The following is a 12,223-nucleotide window of genomic DNA, read 5'->3' as shown; positions in this document are numbered from 1 at the left end:
GAGAGAGAGAGAGAGAGAGAGAGAGACCAGGATGCATTTAAAGATGGTAGAGAGAGAGAGAGAGAGAGAGAGAGACACCAGGATACATTTAAAGATGGTAGAGAGAGAGAGACACCAGGATACATTTAAAGATGGTAGAGAGAGAGAGAGAGACACCAGGATACATTTAAAGATGGTAGAGAGAGAGAGAGAGACACCAGGATACATTTAAAGATGGTAGAGAGAGAGAGAGACACCAGGATACATTTAAAGATGGTAGAGAGAGAGAGAGAGACACCAGGATACATTTAAAGATGGTAGAGAGAGAGAGAGAGACACCAGGATACATTTAAAGATGGTAGAGAGAGAGAGAGAGAGAGAGAGAGAGAGACCAGGATACATTTAAAGATGGTAGAGAGAGAGAGAGAGAGAGAGAGAGAGAGAGAGAGACCAGGATGCATTTAAAGATGGTAGAGCGAGAGAGACACCAGGATACATTTAAAGATGGTAGAGAGAGAGAGAGACACCAGGATGCATTTAAAGATGGTAGAGAGACACCAGGATATATTTAAAGATGGTAGAGAGAGAGAGAGAGACACCAGGATACATTTAAAGATGGTAGAGAGAGAGAGAGACACCAGGATACATTTAAAGATGGTAGAGAGAGAGAGACACCAGGATACATTTAAAGATGGTAGAGAGAGAGAGACACCAGGATACATTTAAAGATGGTAGAGAGAGAGAGAGAGAGAGAGACACCAGGATACATTTAAAGATGGCAGAGAGAGAGAGAGAGAGAGACACCAGGATACATTTAAAGATGGTAGAGAGAGAGAGACACCAGGATACATTTAAAGATGGTAGAGAGAGAGACACCAGGATACATTTAAAGATGGTAGAGAGAGACACCAGGATACATTTAAAGATGGTAGAGAGAGAGAGAGAGACACCAGGATACATTTAAAGATGGTAGAGAGAGAGAGAGACACCAGGATACATTTAAAGATGGTAGAGAGAGAGAGAGAGACACCAGGATACATTTAAAGATGGTAGAGAGAGAGAGAGAGACACCGGGATACATTTAAAGATGGTAGAGAGAGAGAGAGACACCAGGATACATTTAAAGATGGTAGAGAGAGAGAGAGAGAGAGAGATACCAGGATACATTTAAAGATGGTAGAGAGAGAGAGACACCAGGATACATTTAAAGATGGTAGAGAGAGAGAGACACCAGGATACATTATAGTCCCCTGGGCCACTACTTTAGACCTACCTTCTCTGCCCTCTGGGCCACTACTTTAGGCCTACCTTCTCTACCCTCTGGGCCACTACTTTAGGCCTACCTTCTCTGCCCTCTGGGCCACTACTTTAGGCCTACCTTCTCCCTGGGCCACTACTTTAGACCTACCTTCTCTGCCCTCTGGGCCACTACTTTAGGCCTACCTTCTCTACCCTCTGGGCCACTACTTTAGGCCTACCTTCTCTGCCCTCTGGGCCACTACTTTAGACCTACCTTCTCTGCCCTCTCCCTGGTCCACTACTTTAGACCTACCTTCTCTGTCCTCTGGGCCACTACTTTAGGCCTACCTTCTCTGCCCTCTGGGCCACTACTTTAGGCCTACCTTCTCTGCCCTCTGGGCCACTACTTTAGGCCTACCTTCTCTGCCCTCTGGGCCACTACTTTAGGCCTACCTTCTCTGCCCTCTGTGCCACTACTTTAGGCCTACCTTCTCTCTCCTCTGGGCCACTACTTTAGGCCTACCTTCTCTGTCCTCTCCCTGGACCACTACTTTAGACCTACCTTCTCTGCCCTCTGGGCCACTACTTTAGACCTACCTTCTCTACCCTCTGGGCCACTACTTTAGGCCTACCTTCTCTGCCCTCTGGGCCACTACTTTAGGCCTACCTTCTCTCTCCTCTGGGCCACTACTTTAGGCCTACCTTCTCTGTCCTCTCCCTGGGCCACTACTTAGGCCTACCTTCTCTGTCCTCTCCCTGGGCCACTACTTTAGACCTACCTTCTCTGCCCCTCTGGGCCACTACTAGACCTACCTTCTCTACCCTCTGGGCCACTACTTTAGGCCTACCTTCTCTGCCCTCTGGGCCACTACTTTAGGCCTACCTTCTCTGCCCCCTGGGCCACTACTTTAGGCCTACCTTCTCTGCCCTCTGGGCCACTACTGCCCTCTGGGCCACTACTTTAGGCCTACCTTCTCCCTGGGCCACTACTTTAGGCCTACCTTCTCTGCCCTCTGGGCCACTACTTTAGGCCTACCTTCTCTGCCCTCTGGGCCACTACTTTAGGCCTACCTTCTCTGTCCTCTCCCTGGGCCACTACTTTAGGCCTACATTCTCTGTCCTCTGGGCCACTACTTTAGGCCTACCTTCTCTGTCCTCTCCCTGGGCCACCACTTTAGGCCGACCTTCTCCCTGGGCCACTACTTTAGGCCTACCTTCTCTGCCCTCTCCCTGGGCCACTACTTTAGACCTACCTTCTCTGTCCTCTGGGCCACTACTTTAGGCCTACCTTCTCTGTCCTCTGGGCCACTACTTTAGGCCTACCTTCTCTGCCCTCTGGGCCACTACTTTAGGCCTACCTTCTCCCTGGGCCACTACTTTAGGCCTACCTTCTCCCTGGGCCACTACTTTAGGCCTACCTTCTCTGTCCTCTGGGCCACTACTTTAGGCCTACCTTCTCTGCCCTCTGGGCCAATACTTTTGGCCTACCTTCTCCCTGGGCCACTACTTTAGGCCTACCTTCTCTGCCCTCTGGGCCACTACTTTAGGCCTACCTTCTCCCTGGGCCACTACTTAGGCCTACCTTCTAGGTCCTCTGGGCCACTACTTTAGGCCTACCTTCTCCCTGGGCCACTACTTTAGGCCTACCTTCTCCCTGGGCCACTACTTTAGGCCTACCTTCTCTGTCCTCTGGGCCACTACTTTAGGCCTACCTTCTCCCTGGGCCACTACTTTAGGCCTACCTTCTCTGCCCTCTGGGCCACTACTTTAGGCCTACCTTCTCCCTGGGCCACTACTTTAGGCCTACCTTCCCCTGGGCCACTACTTTAGGCCTGCCTTCTCTGCCCCTCTGGGCCACTACTTTAGGCCTACCTTCTCCCTGGGCCACTACTTTAGGCCTACCTTCTCTGCCCTCTGGGCCACTACTTTAGGCCTACCTTCTCCCCTGGGCCACTACTTTAGGCCTACCTTCTCTGTCCTCTGGGCCACTACTTTAGGCCTACCTTCTCCCTGGGCCACTACTTTAGGCCTACCTCTCTGCCCTCTGGGCCACTACTTTAGGCCTACCTTCTCCCTGGGCCACTACTTTAGGCCTACCTTCTCCCTGGGCCACTACTTTAGGCCTACCTTCTCTGCCCCTCTGGGCCACTACTTTAGGCCTACCTTCTCCCTGGGCCACTACTTTAGGCCTACCTTCTCCCTGGGCCACTACTTTAGGCCTACCTTCTCTGTCCTCTGGGCCACTACTTTAGGCCTACCTTCTCTGTCCTCTGGGCCACTACTTTAGGCCTACCTTCTCTGTCCTCTGGGCCACTACTTTAGGCCTACCTTCTCCCTGGGCCACGACTTTAGGCCTACCTTCTCCCTGGGCCACTACTTTAGGCCTACCTTCTCCCTGGGCCACTACTTTAGGCCTACCTTCTCTGTCCTCTGGGCCACTAATTTAGGCCTACCTTCTCGGCCCTCTGGGCCAATACTTTAGGCCTACCTTCTCTGCCCCTCTGGGCCAATACTTTAGGCCTACCTTCTCCCTGGGCCACTACTTTAGGCCTACCTTCTCTGCCCCTGGGCCACTACTTTAGGCCTACCTTCTCTGCTCTGGGCCACTACTTTAGGCCTACCTTCTCCCTGGGCCACTACTTTAGGCCTACCTTCTCTGCCCTCTGGGCCACTACTTTAGGCCTACCTTCTCCCTGGGCCACTACTTTAGGCCTACCTTCTCCCTGGGCCACTACTTTAGGCCTACCTTCTCTGCCCTCTGGGCCACTACTTTAGGCCTACCTTCTCCCTGGGCCACTACTTTAGGCCTACCTTCTCTGCCCTCTGGGCCACTACTTAGGCCTACCTTCTCCCTGGGCCACTACTTTAGGCCTACCTTCTCTGTCCTCTGGGCCACTACTTTAGGCCTACCTTCTCCCTGGGCCACTACTTTAGGCCTACCTTCTCTGCCCCTCTGGGCCACTACTAGGCCTACCTTCTCCCTGGGCCACTACTTTAGGCCTACCTTCTCCCTGGGCCACTACTTTAGGCCTACCTTCTCCCTGGGCCACTACTTTAGGCCTACCTTCTCTGCCCTCTGGGCCACTACTTTAGGCCTACCTTCTCCCTGGGCCACTACTTTAGGCCTACCTTCTCCCTGGGCCACTACTTTAGGCCTACCTTCTCCCTGGGCCACTACTTTAGGCCTACCTTCTCTGTCCTCTGGGCCACTACTTTAGGCCTACCTTCTCTGTCCTCTGGGCCACTACTTTAGGCCCTACCTTCTCTGCCCTCTGGGCCACTACTTTAGGCCTACCTTCTCCCTGGGCCACTACTTTAGGCCTACCTTCTCCCTGGGCCACTACTTTAGGCCTACCTTCTCCCTGGGCCACTACTTTAGGCCTACCTTCTCTGCCCTCTGGGCCACTACTTTAGGCCTACCTTCTCCCTGGGCCACTACTTTAGGCCTACCTTCTCCCCTGGGCCACTACTTTAGGCCTACCTTCTCCCCTGGGCCACTACTTTAGGCCTACCTTCTCTGTCCCTCTGGGCCACTACTTTAGGCCTACCTTCTCTGTCCTCTGGGCCACTACTTTAGGCCTACCTTCTCCCGGGCCACTACTTAGAGCCTACCTTCTCCCTGGGCCACTACTTTAGGCCTACCTTCTCCTGGGCCACTACTTTAGGCCCACCTTCTCCCTGGGCCACTACTTTAGGCCTACCTTCTCTGCCCTCTGGGCCACTACTTTAGGCCTACCTTCTCCCTGGGCCACTACTTTAGGCCTACCTTCTCTGCCCTCTGGGCCACTACTTTAGGCCTACCTTCTCTGTCCTCTGGGCCACTACTTTAGGCCTACCTTCTCCCTGGGCCACTACTTAGGCCTACCTTCTCTGCCCTCTGGGCCACTACTTTAGGCCTACCTTCTCCCTGGGCCACTACTTTAGGCCTACCTTCTCCCTGGGCCACTACTTTAGGCCTACCTTCTCCCTGGGCCACTACTTTAGGCCTACCTTCTCCCTGGGCCACTACTTTAGGCCTACCTTCTCTGCCCTCTGGGCCACTACTTTAGGCCTACCTTCTCCCTGGGCCACTACTTTAGGCCTACCTTCTCCCTGGGCCACTACTTTAGGCCTACCTTCTCTGTCCTCTGGGCCACTACTTTAGGCCTACCTTCTCTGTCCTCTGGGCCACTACTTTAGGCCTACCTTCTCTGCCCTCTGGGCCACTACTTTAGGCCTACCTTCTCCCTGGGCCACTACTTTAGGCCTCGCCTTCTCCCTGGGCCACTACTTTAGGCCTACCTTCTCCCTGGGCCACTACTTTAGGCCTACCTTCTCTGCCCTCTGGGCCACTACTTTAGGCCTACCTTCTCCCTGGGCCACTACTTTAGGCCTACCTTCTCCTGGGCCACTACTTTAGGCCTACCTTCTCCCTGGGCCACTACTTTAGGCCTACCTTCTCTGTCCTCTGGGCCACTACTTTAGGCCTACCTTCTCTGTCCTCTGGGCCACTACTTTAGGCCTACCTTCTCTGCCCTCTGGGCCACTACTTTAGGCCTACCTTCTCTGCCCTCTGGGCCACTACTTTAGGGCCTACCTTCTCCCTGGGCCACTACTTTAGACCTACCTTCTCCCTGGGCCACTACTTTAGGCCTACCTTCTCCCTGGGCCACTACTTTAGACCTACCTTCTCTGCCCTCTCCCTGGGCCACTACTTTCGGATCAGTGAACTCTGGACGCCGACCCAGCAGCCAACTGTAGAGAAACACACACACACCTTAGCCCCCAGCATTTAGCACACAGTAACACACAGTAAGACACACACACACACACACACACACACACACACACACACACACCCCACTACCTTGTGAAGTTCTGGAGTCTTGATGTGGATTCAGGAACAAACATTGGGATGGTTCTGGTGTGTCTGAAAACAAGAGAGGAGAGATACTGACTGACCAGGAGAGGAGGAGAGATACTGACTGACCAGGAGAGGAGGAGGAGGAGGAGGAGAGATACTGACTGACCAGGAGAGGAGAGATACTGACTGACCTGGAGAGGAGGAGGAGAGATACTGACTGACCAGGAGAGGAGGAGGAGAGATACTGACTGACCAGGAGAGGAGGAGGAGGAGGAGGAGAGATACTGACTGACCAGGAGAGGAGGAGGAGGAGGAGGAGAGATACTGACTGACCAGGAGAGGAGGAGAGATACTGACTGACCAGGAGAGGAGGAGAGATACTGACTGACCAGGAGAGAGGAGGAGGAGAGATACTGACTGACCAGGAGAGGAGGAGGAGGAGAGATACTGACTGACCAGGAGAGAGGAGGAGGAGAGATACTGACTGACCAGGAGAGGAGGAGGAGGAGAGATACTGACTGACCAGGAGAGAGGAGGAGGAGAGATACTGACTGACCAGGAGAGGAGGAGGAGGAGAGATACTGACTGACCAGGAGAGAGGAGGAGGAGAGATACTGACTGTCCAGGAGAGGAGGAGGAGGAGGAGAGATACTGACTGACCAGGAGAGAGGAGAGATACTGACTGTCCTGGAGAGAGGAGAGATACTGACTGACCAGGAGAGGAGGAGAGATACTGACTGACCAGGAGAGAGGAGAGATACTGACTGTCCAGGAGAGAGGAGAGATACTGACTGACCAGGAGAGGAGGAGGAGGAGGAGGAGAGATACTGACTGACCAGGAGAGGAGAGAGGAGGAGGAGGAGGAGAGATACTGACTGACCAGGAGAGGAGGAGGAGGAGCTGACTGACCAGGAGAGGAGGAGAGATACTGACTGACCAGGAGAGGAGAGGAGAGATACTGACTGACCAGGAGAGGAGGAGGAGGAGAGATACTGACTGACCAGGAGAGAGGAGGAGGAGAGATACTGACGACCAGGAGAGGAGGAGGAGGAGAGATACTGACTGTCCAGGAGAGGAGGAGAGATACTGACTGACCAGGAGAGGAGGAGGAGGAGAGATACTGACTGACCAGGAGAGGAGGAGAGATACTGACTGTCCAGGAGAGGAGGAGGAGAGATACTGACTGACCAGGAGAGGAGGAGAGATACTGACTGTCCAGGAGAGAGGAGAGATACTGACTGTCCAGGAGAGGAGGAGAGATACTGACTGACCAGGAGAGAGGAGAGATACTGACTGTCCAGGAGAGAGGAGAGATACTGACTGACCAGGAGAGGAGGAGGAGGAGGAGAGATACTGACTGACCAGGAGAGGAGAGAGGAGGAGGAGGAGGAGAGATACTGACTGACCAGGAGAGGAGGAGGAGGAGAGATACTGACTGACCAGGAGAGGAGGAGAGTACTGACTGACCAGGAGAGGAGAGGAGAGATACTGACTGACCAGGAGAGGAGGAGGAGGAGGAGAGATACTGACTGACCAGGAGAGGAGGAGGAGAGATACTGACTGACCAGAGAGGAGGAGGAGAGATACTGACTGTCCAGGAGAGGAGGAGGAGGAGGAGGAGAGATACTGACTGACCAGGAGAGGAGGAGGAGGAGGAGAGATACTGACTGTCCAGGAGAGGAGGAGGAGAGATACTGACTGACCAGGAGAGGAGGAGGAGGAGGAGAGATACTGACTGTCCAGGAGAGGAGGAGAGATACTGACTGTCCAGGAGAGGAGGAGGAGAGATACTGACTGACCAGGAGAGGAGGAGGAGAGATACTGACTGTCCAGGAGAGGAGGAGGAGGAGGAGAGATACTGACTGACCAGGAGAGGAGGAGGAGGAGGAGAGATACTGACTGTCCAGGAGAGGAGGAGGAGGAGGAGGAGGAGAGATACTGACTGACCAGGAGAGGAGGAGGAGGAGGAGGAGGAGAGATACTGACTGACCAGGAGAGGAGGAGGAGAGATACTGACTGACCAGGAGAGGAGGAGGAGGAGGAGAGATACTGACTGACCAGGAGAGGAGGAGGAGGAGGAGGAGAGATACTGACTGACCAGGAGAGGAGAGAGGAGGAGGAGGAGGAGAGATACTGACTGACCAGGAGAGGAGGAGGAGGAGAGATACTGACTGACCAGGAGAGGAGGAGAGATACTGACTGACCAGGAGAGGAGGAGGAGAGATACTGACTGACCAGGAGAGGAGGAGGAGGAGAGAGATACTGACTGACCAGGAGAGGAGGAGGAGAGATACTGACTGACCAGGAGAGGAGGAGGAGAGATACTGACTGTCCAGGAGAGGAGGAGGAGGAGAGAGAGATACTGACTGTCCAGGAGAGGAGGAGGAGGAGGAGAGATACTGACTGTCCAGGAGAGGAGGAGAGATACTGACTGTCCAGGAGAGGAGGAGGAGGAGGAGAGATACTGACTGTCCAGGAGAGGAGGAGAGATACTGACTGTCCAGGAGAGGAGGAGGAGAGATACTGACTGTCCAGGAGAGGAGGAGGAGGAGAGATACTGACTGTCCAGGAGAGGAGGAGGAGGAGGAGAGATACTGACTGACCAGGAGAGGAGGAGGAGGAGGAGAGATACTGACTGACCAGGAGAGGAGGAGGAGGAGGAGGAGGAGAGATACTGACTGACCAGGAGAGGAGGAGGAGGAGGAGGAGGAGAGATACTGACTGACCAGGAGAGGAGGAGGAGAGATACTGACTGACCAGGAGAGGAGGAGGAGGAGGAGAGATACTGACTGTCCAGGAGAGGAGGAGAGATACTGACTGTCCAGGAGAGGAGGAGGAGAGATACTGACTGACCAGGAGAGGAGGAGGAGAGATACTGACTGTCCAGGAGAGGAGGAGGAGGAGGAGAGATACTGACTGACCAGGAGAGGAGGAGGAGGAGGAGAGATACTGACTGTCCAGGAGAGGAGGAGGAGGAGGAGGAGGAGAGATACTGACTGACCAGGAGAGGAGGAGGAGGAGGAGGAGGAGAGATACTGACTGTCCAGGAGAGGAGGAGAGATACTGACTGTCCAGGAGAGGAGGAGGAGGAGAGATACTGACTGACCAGGAGAGGAGGAGGAGGAGGAGGAGGAGGAGGAGGAGAGATACTGACTGACCAGGAGAGGAGGAGGAGGAGGAGGAGGAGGAGGAGAGATACTGACTGACCAGGAGAGGAGAGATACTGACTGACCAGGAGAGGAGAGATCCTGACTGACCTGGAGAGGAGGAGAGATACTGACTGACCTGGAGAGGAGGAGAGATATGACTGACCTGGAGAGGAGGAGAGATACTGACTGTCCTGGAGAGGAGGAGAGATAACTGACCAGGAGAGGAGGAGGAGAGATACTGACTGACCAGGAGAGGAGGAGAGATACTACTGTCCAGGAGAGGAGGAGGAGAGATACTGACTGTCCAGGAGAGGAGGAGGAGGAGGAGAGATACTGACTGTCCAGGAGAGGAGGAGGAGGAGGAGAGATACTGACTGTCCAGGAGAGGAGGAGGAGGAGGAGGAGGAGGAGGAGGAGGAGGAGGAGGAGAGATACTGACTGTCCAGGAGAGGAGGAGAGATACTGACTGTCCAGGAGAGGAGGAGGAGGAGGAGGAGGAGGAGGAGGAGAGATACTGACTGTCCAGGAGAGGAGGAGAGATACTGACTGTCCAGGAGAGGAGGAGGAGGAGGAGGAGGAGGAGAGATACTGACTGTCCAGGAGAGGAGGAGGAGGAGAAGAGAGAGGAGGAGGAGAGGAGAGATACTGACTGTCCAGGAGAGGAGGAGGAGGAGGAGGAGGAGGAGGAGGAGGAGGAGAGATACTGACTGACCAGGAGAGGAGGAGGGGAGGAGGAGGAGGAGGAGGAGGAGAGATACTGACTGACCAGGAGAGGAGGAGGAGGAGGAGGAGGAGGAGGAGGAGGAGGAGATACTGACTGACCAGGAGAGGAGGAGGAGGAGGAGGAGGAGGAGGAGAGCAGAGGGAGGAGGAGGAGGAGGAGGAGAGATACTGACTGTCCAGGAGAGGAGGAGGAGGAGAGGAGGAGGAGGAGGAGAGATACTGACTGACCAGGAGAGGAGGAGGAGGAGGAGGAGGAGGAGAGATACTGACTGACCAGGAGAGGAGGAGGAGGAGGAGGAGGAGGAGGAGATACTGACTGACCAGGAGAGGAGGAGAGGAGAGATTACTGACCAGGAGAGGAGGAGGAGGAGAGATACTGACTGTCCAGGAGAGGAGGAGAGATACTGACTGTCCAGGAGAGGAGGAGGAGGAGAGATACTGACTGTCCAGGAGAGGAGGAGAGATACTGACTGTCCAGGAGAGGAGGAGGAGGAGAGATACTGACTGTCCAGGAGAGGAGGAGGAGGAGGAGAGATACTGACTGTCCAGGAGAGGAGGAGGAGGAGGAGGAGGAGGAGGAGAGATACTGACTGTCCAGGAGAGGAGGAGGAGGAGGAGAGATACTGACTGTCCAGGAGAGGAGGAGGAGGAGGAGAGATACTGACTGTCCAGGAGAGGAGGAGGAGGAGGAGGAGAGATACTGACTGTCCAGGAGAGGAGGAGGAGGAGGAGGAGAGATACTGACTGACCAGGAGAGGAGGAGGAGGAGGAGGAGGAGGAGAGATACTGACTGTCCAGGAGAGGAGGAGGAGGAGGAGGAGGAGAGATACTGACTGTCCAGGAGAGGAGGAGGAGGAGGAGGAGGAGAGATACTGACTGTCCAGGAGAGGAGGAGGAGGAGGAGGAGAGATACGACTGTCCAGGAGAGGAGGAGGAGAGATACTGACTGACCAGGAGAGGAGGAGGAGAGACTGACTGACCAGGAGAGGAGGAGAGATACTGACTGTCCAGGAGAGGAGGAGAATACTGACTGACCAGGAGAGGAGGAGGAGAGAACGACTGTCCAGGAGAGGAGGAGGAGAGATACTGACTTCCAGGAGAGGAGGAGGAGAGATACTGACTGACCAGGAGAGGAGGAGGAGAGCTGACTACCAGGAGAGGAGGAGGAGAGATACTGACTGACCAGGAGAGGAGGAGAGACGAGTCCAGGAGAGAGGAGAGATACTGACTGACCAGGAGAGGAGGAGGAGGAGGAGGAGGAGAGATACTGACTGTCCAGGAGAGGAGGAGGAGGAGGAGGAGGAGAGATACTGACTGTCCAGGAGAGGAGGAGGAGGAGAGATACTGACTGTCCAGGAGAGGAGGAGGAGAGATACTGACTGTCCAGGAGAGGAGGGAGGAGGAGAGATACTGACTGTCCAGGAGAGGAGGAGGAGGAGGAGGAGGAGAGATACTGACTGTCCAGGAGAGGAGGAGGGAGGAGGAGGAGAGATACTGACTGTCCAGGAGAGGAGGAGAGAGCTACTGACCAGGAGAGATGGAGGAGAGATACTGACTGACCAAGGAGAGGAGGAGAGACTGACTGTCCAGGAGAGGAGGAGAGATACTGACTGACCAGGAGAGGAGGAGGAGAGAGATACGACTGTCCAGGAGAGGAGGAGGAGAGATACTGACTGTCCAGGAGGAGAGGAGGAGGAGAGATACTGACTGACCAGGAGAGGAGGAGAGATACTGACTGTCCAGGAGAGGAGGAGGAGAGATACTGACTGACCAGGAGAGGAGGAGAGACGACTGACCAGGAGAGAGGAGAGATACTGACTGACCAGGAGAGGAGGAGGAGGAGGAGGAGAGATACTGACTGTCCAGGAGAGGAGGAGGAGGAGGAGGGAGATACTGACTGTCCAGGAGAGGAGGAGGAGGAGAGTGTCCAGAGAGGAGGAGGAGAGATACTGACTGTCCAGGAGAGGAGGAGGAGGAGGAGGAGGAGAGATACTGACTGTCCAGGAGAGGAGGAGGAGGAGGAGGAGGAGAGATACTGACTGTCCAGGAGAGGAGGAGGAGGAGGAGGAGAGATACTGACTGTCCAGGAGAGGAGGAGGAGGAGGAGAGATACTGACTGTCCAGGAGAGGAGGAGAGATACTGACTGACCAGGAGAGGAGGAGAGATACTGACTGACCAGGAGAGGAGGAGAGATACTGACTGTCCAGGAGAGGAGGAGAGATACTAACTGACCAGGAGAGGAGGAGGAGAGATACTGACTGTCCAGGAGAGGAGGAGGAGAGATACTGA

The 12,223-nt window shown here is 54.7% G+C and overlaps 1 protein-coding gene across 1 annotated transcript in view; it reads right to left on the bottom strand.

The window, feature by feature from the left end:
• The window catches only part of LOC106597625 (B9 protein domain 1), a 59,875-nt gene that overhangs the window by 16,285 nt on the left and 31,367 nt on the right, over positions 1 to 12,223 (bottom strand). Inside the window, exons 5-6 of the mRNA XM_045690403.1 lie at positions 6,065 to 6,127; positions 5,885 to 5,952 (exon numbers count right to left, since the gene is read on the bottom strand). Of these exons, the coding sequence (XP_045546359.1) occupies positions 5,885 to 5,952; positions 6,065 to 6,127 (131 nt within the window). The remainder of the gene's footprint in view (positions 1 to 5,884; positions 5,953 to 6,064; positions 6,128 to 12,223) is intronic.

The sequence above is a fragment of the Salmo salar genome, chromosome ssa11, assembly GCF_905237065.1.
Source record: "Salmo salar chromosome ssa11, Ssal_v3.1, whole genome shotgun sequence".
NCBI classification, from domain to species: Eukaryota; Metazoa; Chordata; class Actinopteri; order Salmoniformes; family Salmonidae; genus Salmo; species Salmo salar.
Note: the sequence above shows the minus strand (reverse complement) of the source record. Positions and strands in the feature narration are given on the sequence as shown.